General features: G+C 49.1%; 1 protein-coding gene across 1 annotated transcript in view; it reads left to right on the top strand.

The window, feature by feature from the left end:
• Positions 1-3270: 3270 nt before the first annotated feature.
• PIP4K2B (phosphatidylinositol-5-phosphate 4-kinase type 2 beta) overlaps positions 3271-9841 on the top strand; it is a 56756-nt gene continuing 50185 nt past the window's right edge. The window contains exons 1-2 of the mRNA XM_077252321.1: positions 3271-3781; positions 6322-6419. Coding sequence (XP_077108436.1) covers positions 3638-3781; positions 6322-6419 — 242 coding nt within the window. The 5' untranslated portion in view covers positions 3271-3637. The remainder of the gene's footprint in view (positions 3782-6321; positions 6420-9841) is intronic.

Below are 9841 nucleotides of genomic sequence, written 5' to 3'. Positions count from 1 at the left end.
TTTTCATCAGTATCTCATCACAGTATAGTCAGTTTTTTCACGGATTCTCCACCTTGTTCTAAATGTCTGTGACAAACGGACAGCACGCAGATAACATCCAAGTGCTGTCCAATTTTCTCACTGACCTATAGACTTGCATTGCCGAGTTTGATCCGACAGTTGGATCAATATCAGACGTTTCCGTAATTTTCCACGGACCACTTGGTCCACAAAAAAACCCACATAAATATGAACAGCCCCATAGACTATCATAGGTGCCACTGCTATGCGTAAAAAAAAAAATGGATACCACTCGTAAGTGAAAAACTGACATTTTAATGAGCCCTTGGGGCAGTGGCATACCGCCAATGGCAGCAGACCTCACCACTGCTATGGGATCTGGTGTCAGCGCCAACACCGGGCTGCCCGTCAGCACAGAATGATAGGGGTGGAAGCGTCTGCTGACGCTCCCTACTCCATCATCATTGCTCGCGCTGACAGCTGGAGTGGGGGCCCGGCCGTCAGCGCAAGCATTCATGATGGAGGAGGGAGGGTCAGCAAATGCTTCCACCAGTCATTCTTCCTCGAAGTCTGACATGTCAGAGCAGCGGGAGCGATTAATTAATAACAGGGTGCCCGCTGTTCTGACTTGTCCGACGCTTCACACCACATGCTCAGCAGAACAGAGTATCACGTGGAACAAGGAGAGGTGAGTATTGTTTTTATTTTTTTAAATCAGTGACTCATGGCCACAATAGCATATGGAGGACCATGGTGGGGTGCATTTTATTGTATGGGGGACCATGGGGGATTCATTATGTCCTTCAAAGGACCATGGGGATGCATTATATTCTATGGAGGACAATGGGGAATGCAGTGTATTCTATGGAGGACCATGGGTAGTGCATTATTCTATATGGAGGATTATGGGGGGGGGGCATTATACTATATGGAGGGCCCATTATACTATAGAGGATTATGGGGGGTGCATTATACTATGTGGAAGATTATGTGGGGAGCCATTATACTGTATACAAACTATTATACAGTGTGAAGGTTTGTGTGGGGTTCATGATACTGTGTGGTGGGCTGATGCAGGCCATTATACAGTGTGGGGCTATTATACTGTATGTAGGGCTGTGTGGGGGGTCACAGTAGGGGGAACATACTGTGTTGGGGTAACCATACTTTGCCTTGGGAGTACAGTAGCGTCATTATACTGTGTATAGAGACTAATGTGGAGGACTTCACCATGAGGGTATCATACTGTGTTTGGGGGGCACTTTTGTAGGCATCATACTTTATTAGGGCAATGAAATAGGAATCTAGGAGGAAAATTACTATGTAAAAGCTGGAAAGTTGTGAGAAATGCTTTTCTGCGACCCATGGGGGGGGGGGGGGGAGGGAAATGGGGGCAATAAGAACTTCTACTATGTTGCCTCTGCATTGGGGTATGTGCACAAATTAAAGCACCATGTCAGCATTTGTTTCTATTCACCACTGGAGTGGTACTTTAAATGAAAGACCTTGCCCCTGGTCATTTACCCACCCTCTGGCAACTTCACAATTTTTCAGGCCAATCTGGTCCCAAAGCGCCATCTTATGAGCGCAGCTTCTGATTGGCTGGAAGTCAGAAGGTACATCACAAGCTCTCAATACAAGTCTTTGAGAGCCAGGATGAGGCCAGAACAAGACTCTCATAGACTTAAATTGATCAGTGAAGTCTGTACAGCTCCATGAAACACTGGAGAAGCGGGCAGGTCACAAACTGCAGGAGACGGACCGGAGCGACGGAGGAAACAGATGAAAATGCTGGAAGGCGAGTATCGGACAGGGGACGTGGATTTCAAACACCACTCCAGCGGTGAAAAAAAAAAAACGCTACAGTGGTGCTGCATTGAATAGAGACACTTCTGCATGAATAGTGTCTCTTGGCAGGAAAAGAGTCCCATAACATATGTGCGATTTGAGGCTTTTTCCACCTTCATTTGAATGGGTGAAAATGCTGCAAAATTGCTGAAAGGACTGACATGCAGATGAGAAACTGCTTCAAATCTGCAAAGACAAATAGGCAGCGTGTGCACAACGCAACATGTGAACAAGCCCTTATATGTGAAATCGATTGTAAGCAAAAATAATAAACTGTTTCAGGAGAACTGCAGCAGACAGTCTGTGCCGGCCTCTACCTCCTCCCAGCTCCGTAGGATGTTATGGCACCAACTGTCATCTACTGATGGAATGGGGAAACCTGTCTGCACTGAACGCACGCTACCTAGGAATTGTGGCCCATAATATGGAGGATTCTAATGGCCTATAGGTGACAACAACCCAACAGAAAGAATCAAAAAGACAGCGCCACAATGGACAGTGAAAAAGATCTTACACTTTAATCTGCCTCCTGCGGCGACATTTCGGTCAAAGGACCTTTATTTGCTTGATAAAGGTCCTTTGACTGAAACATCGCCGCAGGAGGCAGATTAAAGTGTAAGATATTTTTCACTGTCCATTGTGGCGCTGTCTTTTTGGATATGGACTTGTATCTGGGATGGACCCCCTGGTGTTGACGTGCGCCCTTGTGCACTTGGAGGCTGTATGGCTAGAGGGTGCGGTTTAACCTCTTTTTGGATTTTTAACAACCCAACAGAGTCCATGGTATTCTTCAATATTCTCAGACATCCGACTGATGATAACCCCGAGGTTTTTGAATGTAGGGAAAAAAAAAACAATTTATTCAGAAATGTTACCATGAACAGCAGAGCTCCCATGTGCCAGCTCAGTGCCCCCATGTGCCAGCTCCGTGCCCCCATGTGCCAGCTCCGTGCCCCCATGTGCCAGCTCCGTGCCCCATGTGCCAGCTCAGTGAGCCATGCCATGTGCCAGCTCCGTGCCCCATGTGCCAGCTCAGTGAGCCATGCCATGTGCCAGCTCCGTGCCCCCATGTGCCAGCTCCGTGCCCCCCTCGGAGCAGCTCACCACTACACGGAGCTGCAGCCCAGCCAGCCACAGCTTTACGTTCTCCGCACAATCTGTCAGTCTCTCTGGGAACATACCATTCTGGTGCCTGGTTCGGGGGGCGCTGGCTGCACTGGGCTCCTTCCGCGGGGTGTGATCCCGCCTACACAGCTTATCTGCGATTGTCCTGATCTATCAAACACCTAAGTGATGAGAAGAGATGGATTCCCAGTGTATTCGCCCATTCCCTCTAGAGTCCGCAGTGCTGACGATTACGTCCCCCCCTACTTCTCTCACAACATGCTCTGGCCCGCACCGCCCGCAGCAGGCAGCCATCTTGTCCGGAGTGGGGACCGGGCCGGCTCTACCGGGAGCAGCGGACCGAGACCAGCCCGAAGGCCTAAAGAGGGTGGAGTTAAGGGTGGGCGATCGCCCCAGCTCAGTGTTTGGGGGAATTGCATGGCTCACAGTGACAGCCGGACCATCGCCAGCATTAGCGGACTGACAGCCCCGGAGCTGCGCTGAGACACCGGGAGCTCCCGCCAGCGCCGCCTAACGGCCACATCGCTACGGCCGGACCGGAAGACTGCGGAGAACATGAACTCCTGGTAGCTGGGGCCAATGCCCCCGGAGGGGGATCCCGGTACCTAGATTTGTGCCCGCGGCCCGGGAGTCCCCGCTGAGCTTCCATCACTGATCCGCGATCATGGCCTCCAACTGCAGCAGCGCCGTGGCGGGCAGCGCCAGCAAGACCAAGACCAAGAAGAAGCACTTTGTGTGTCAGAAGGTGAAGCTCTTCCGAGCCAGCGAGCCCCTCCTGAGCGTCCTCATGTGGGGGGTGAACCACACGGTGAGAGCCCTGATGGATCCGGACACGTACGTGTGTGGGTATATGTGTGTGTGTGTATGTATGTATAATATATATGTATATATATATATATATACATATACTGAGCCCTGATGGATCCGGCGTGTTCGTACGTGTGAGGGTATATGTGTGTGTATAATATATATATATAATCCCCTTATGTCTCTGGTGTGTACATGTGTCTATATACTGAGAGCCATGATATATCCAGTGTATACTGTATGTGGTGTGTGCACACATATGTGTCTGTATACTGAGAGCTGTGATGTATCCTGTGTGTATATATATATCTATATATATATATGCCCCAATAATCTGTTGTATGCCGTGTACTGTATATGTGCATGTAGATCTGACACTGAGCCACACGGCTGATGTATACCGTTTATACCGTGCATGTAAGTGTATAATAATCCAGAAATCTATGTGGTGTGCATGTGTATAAATACATACAGGGCCGCCCAGTGAGAGCCGTGCTTCTGCACAATCTGCCCCAATGATCTATACGCCGCTGTATATACCATGTGCTATAATAGTGCAGGATATGGAGATTTTCTAGCTCTCCTGTACTTTGTACTGCTCACCTCGCGTGTATACAGCTCATCACTAATGGATACATATATCCTTGTGTCTGCTGTATATCGTGTACACTCCAGTATCCTCGTTGTCTGCTGACTCCTCTTTCCACCACTACATCTCATACACTATATTCTCTGATCACCCAGTGTCTCTCCAGCTGTAGTCCGTGTATCCCGGTGTGTTATATACTCCTCGTGCATGTATACAGCTCTGCCGCCGCCACCACCACTCCTGGTTTGTCTCTTCTCTGTTTACAGGCCCCAATATGTCTATGCTGTTGTATATCCTGTCGGTGCGGGCACACACGCCCTACATTACCTGTACTATATACCTGCATGCACTAGTAATAGGGGGATAGACTATGTATCGCGCTCTCCCCTTTCTGCTGATGTGGGGGGCTTCCATGCAGTAATACTCCGGCACACCTATGTATTTCCTCCTCTCTATATCTTGTTTCCCAGTTTACTATGGCAGCACAGGAGCGAATACCATGGCTCTCCGCACCCCAGGCTATAGGCACTGCTGGGGGTAACGCACTGACCACATCACTGTGTGCAGGTTATATGATGGAGACTGGTTGCTATGGGTAACGAGGCCTATATGAGCCTGAGCTGTAGTTATAAGAGAAAACACTCTGTAGTCACATAGGGAATTAGAGGTTTATTACAATTTACATGCACACCCATAGCTGGTGGTCCTCGTTTATCGAAAGTAGCTATGGGTATGTGCACATGCAGAGTTTTATGGGGCTCAACCAAAACAAAAAACTGACCTTATAGCTGGTCAAATAGCTCTAGCAATATTCTATACGGCTCTGGGAAAATGAAAGGTGCCCTGTGATTGGTTGTTTTGGCAACATGTCAGACGGTTTGGGTCATTGTGGGCATGTGTCTACGGTCTGCAGAACAAGGGCAAACATGGCTGCTTCATGTGTACAATGCCAGTTGGTGAGACTGATATTTTTTAGATGCGTTGACAATTTTCCTTTCACTTCCCACAAAGCTCAGACATGCTGGAGTATGTGTATATGTCCTGCCGACACTTTGTTGTGGGGTAAGAGCCCCTAATCCCTTCAGGAGCACATAGATCTGCCACGATCACCCATGGGACTCGCCCTATGTTGCTTAGCAGTGGTTTATACCCAATGGAAAGACACAATAATAAATGGAACCCACGTTAGAAAGTCCAGAGGAGCCTAACAAACACGCATCCTGGTAACTGCACATCAACTCCCGTAGCAAAAGGACCCATGGCGCCTGTACCCATCACCACTCTGCAGCAGCCACACGTGGCCGAAACTCAGCCGTTCGGTTGTGTAGGTAGAATTAGGCGTTGCCCTCAAAGTTGGCCACGTGATGGTGGGATTTTGGCCACGTTCAGCTGCTGACTGGTGGCGTTGCAGCATAACCATGGTGTTGCAGTCCATCCATGTAGTGTCTCCACGCCAGTCAGCCAAAATTTTATTGAAAAAAAAAACAACCACATCCTGCATGCAATGTTTTAGTAAAACAAAGCATACTGTCCTTACCGATCCTCCAACACTGAGGTTCACCGTAACACTCCATAACTCTTGGTCAGATCAGTATGTGACCGCTACCACTAATCACTGGCCACAGAGGTGATGTGGCGGCCACTGATTAACGGCAGCTCCTGCGTGCCCATCTGTCTGGAACAAGAAGTGTGAAAGCTGGTTGGAAGCTCGTGCAGCATTGTAGGTGGATCGGGAAGTGGGTGTACTTTATTATTTTGCAACACATTGGATGCAGGAGCCATCAAAGAACTGTGTACTTGACCTAAGATAAACCTTTCTCTCCTTGTTGGAAAATCCCCATTCTGCTATTTACCTGCCTCCTGCTGGACCTTGTCTCCTTCTCTTTTAGGGCTATTCTGAGATGTAGATGTTATCAATATTGTACTAAGTTTTTTTCCCTTTTGGTCTGTAGATCAACGAGCTGAGTAATGTCCCTGTCCCGGTCATGCTGATGCCAGATGACTTTAAAGCCTACAGCAAGATCAAAGTGGATAACCACCTATTCAACAAGTAAGTGTCCTTCTTTATCTGATCTTATGGCCTATATTGGCAGCATACAGCACAGCTCTGCTCTGTAAAGAAGGGCTGCGCGACTCCTGGTTACAAGGTACTTCCAAGAACGAGAACCTCAGACTAATATACATTATTATTATTATTTATTTATATAGCACCATTAGTTCCATGGTGCTGTACATGAGAAAGGGGTTACATACAGAGTTACAGATCGTTTACAGTAAACAGGTTTACATTGACAGACTGGTACAGAGGGGAGAGGACCCTGTCCTTGCGGACTTACATTCTATGGGACATACCGTATTTTTCGGACTACAAGAGGCACTTTTTCCCCCCAAAAAAAGGGGGGGAAAATGGGGGGTGCGTCTAATAGTCGCAATGCAGGCTTACCGTGGCGGCAGAGGTGTGTCAGCCGAGGTGCTGGGATGAGGAGGCGCAGTGAGCGGGGTCCCTTTCACCGGTGAGGAGATGCAGCAGAGCCGGGTGAATCCTGTAGTTATCGGTGGTGGCGGCCATCTTCCTGAGGCCGCGCGTGCGCAGATGGAGCGCTCTGGTTTCCGGGGCTTCAGGAAAATGGCCGCGGGAGGCCGCGCGTGCGCAGATGGAGATCGCGGTGGCCATTTTCCTGAAGCCCCGGGAAGCAGAGCGCTCCATCTGCGCACGCGCGGCCTCAGGAAGATGGCCGCCACCACCGATTACTACAGGATTCACCCGGCTCTGCTGCTTACCGGGCTGCTGCATCACCTCACCGGGGAAAGGGACCCCTCTCACGCAGTGGCGTGGGGGGGGGGCACAATGCGGGGGTGGGTCAGCGGGCCGCGGCAGTGGAAAAAGCAGTGGAAAAAGTGAGTACGATGTGAGCTGTCATGTGCCTGTGCGGTGAGCGGTTGTGCTGGACGCGTATGGTATGGCGGGGCTTCTGCACCCTCATGTGGAGAGCAATGGCCGAGCCTTGATGCAATACACAGTTACTGTTGCTCTGAGCTTTTATTTCGCAGCTGCCTGGTTATACGCCGCACACTGCAGCCGCGCATGCACACAGGCGGCGTGGCCAACATGGAGGCTGCGTGTGAGGCGCTCGGCAGCAGGCCGCAATGCTAGTTTTGGTCGAGATGGTAAACAGCGGCCCAGTCAGTAATGGAGCGCTGTCACTGCCAGCCTGTAGTTATGCGTGTCACTGCCCAGCCAGTACTGGAGCGCTGTCACTGCCAGCCTGTGCTCATGTGTGTCACTGCCCAGCCAGTACTGGAGCGCTGTCACTGCCAGCCTGTGGTCATGTGTGGTCATGTGTGTCACTGCCCAGCCAGTACTGGAGCGCTGTCACTGCCAGCTTGTGGTCATGCGTGTCACTGCCCAGTCAGTAATGAAGCGCTGCCACCGCCAGCCCTCAGGTAAGATACTGTAAATTGGGACAATAAGACGGACCCCCATCTTATAAAAAATATTTTTTTCTGCAATTTTCACCCCAAATTTGGGGTGCGTCTTATGGTCCGGTGCGTCTTATAGTCCGAAAAATACGGTACATCTATGTTATAGGTTGTCCACTACTTGGGAAAACTTCTTCTCAATCGTATGTTTCCCCCATTTAAAATAACGCCACTTATACTCCCCTCCGGTGCTAGCGCCTTTCCAGCGGTGTCATCACTGTCTCTCCCGCTGATTGTGTGCAGTGTGACGTCACGTGGACCCTGCGGCCAATCGGTGGCTCCTTCACTCTCCTGCCATCTGACAATTCGCTTACACTCGCTTCGTTACCTTCTCTCTTCCTCCGGTTGTTTGTGATATGTCTGAAGACTGGGAGAGTGAAGGGGCCGCTGATTGGCCGTAGGGTTCACGTGACGCCACATTGTCACCGGCAGAGACTCATAAAGATGCCAGCACCATAGGTATAAGTGGTGGTATTTTAACATGGGGGAACATGTTGATTGAGAAGATCTGAGTAGTGGACAGCCCATTGAAGTTGCTATAATGCTGAATAAATCCATTACGTTGGTTTAACAATCTGTGTTTCAGTTTTGGAGAAATCCCTTGTCCGATTTTTAAGCGATTGTCCCATAACTGCAGGAGCCTTGGCCCTGCTGTTGCGCCTCATTGTATTCGATCACCACCTACTGCCGGTATGGATGGGCCTCTCTTCTCGGTTACCTGCTTTCACAACCCGAGAACTCTTGCATGAGTGCTTGTTCCCGGGGCGGCACATGTGCAGTAAGGCCCTGAGGAAGTTGGAAGACCATCGGGTGGAGGAGCAGGGGTCTACTGACAGGTTCCCTTTAAGGGTAAATGTTGATCATTTTTAAAATTCCCCATTAGGTATTTTGACATGATGGATCGGCATCAGCAGATCATAATGGGACTCTTTTATGATGCTTTCTGGCATCAGAGGGAGAGCCAACATTCAGTTCTGGCCTTGTTTGTCCTTCAAACAAGAGGACCTTACTTGATCAGCTGGTTGTTGGGGAATGTAAAAGAGGCTTGTCCATACCACATAGCGCCATTAATATGCATACAAATGTGTGTAATAAATCATAACTAATGCAATGGCTTTTATTGGTACAAGAGCCGAAGTGGATCCAATTTTTTTTCCCCTTAGGCAGTAAAGTACGGTTTGGCTCAATGCTCTATTCAGGGTGTCGGAGCCATTGTAAAAGTCTTCTTTTCAGAAGAAGAAGAACCTTTTGTCTTTATCCTATAGCAGTAGATATCAGACTCCAAACGGCTCCTTCCCATTGCCGGTCTGCATTGCATGCAGTATATAATTAACCTTGTAAGTAACAGCCTATGGGTTGATGGCTGATGGTTAGTCCCACTTGTCACACACAACAATTTTTAATTAATTGGAATCAATAAAGGGTTTTTCTGGGTGCACTCACTTCTGCATGTGATGTGAGCTGAGCCAATGATATGACCCACATACCAGCCAGATCCATGCACACGTCTAGTTCATATATAAATATATAATATTTTCAGACTACTGTGGAAAAAGTGCTGCAAAGTAAGCATGCTTTGCAAGGATATGTGTTAATAGTTTAAATATGCCACGCGTTTCAGAGCTGGAACCACGGGCAGCACGAATCAGAGCCTGGCCGAACGATTGCGGACAGTTATGTTTTTTCTGAAGTGCTCTAGACTATCAGAAATAAATATTGCAAAGATCTGCCTGGGACCAGTAGGGAGGGAATGGACAAGTCGGCGCCTCCATGACCGGCTGTTTCCCTTCCCTTCACTGCTCCAGGTTATTGACAGGTCTCTCTCTTTACCTGTCAATCAATTGTGTACTGGGGAGGGGCCTGCTTGGGGTCGGCGCTGAACTAGTCTCATCTTTCCCTTTAGTCCCCACCTGGATCTTTAAATTATGTTTTCTCTGAAACTTCAGAGTATTTCAGAGGGAAACCTACCTGCCTGGCTGCAATTTTGGCTTG

Source organism: Ranitomeya variabilis, chromosome 4 (genome assembly GCF_051348905.1).
Source record: "Ranitomeya variabilis isolate aRanVar5 chromosome 4, aRanVar5.hap1, whole genome shotgun sequence".
NCBI classification, from domain to species: domain Eukaryota; kingdom Metazoa; phylum Chordata; class Amphibia; order Anura; family Dendrobatidae; genus Ranitomeya; species Ranitomeya variabilis.
Note: the sequence above shows the minus strand (reverse complement) of the source record. Positions and strands in the feature narration are given on the sequence as shown.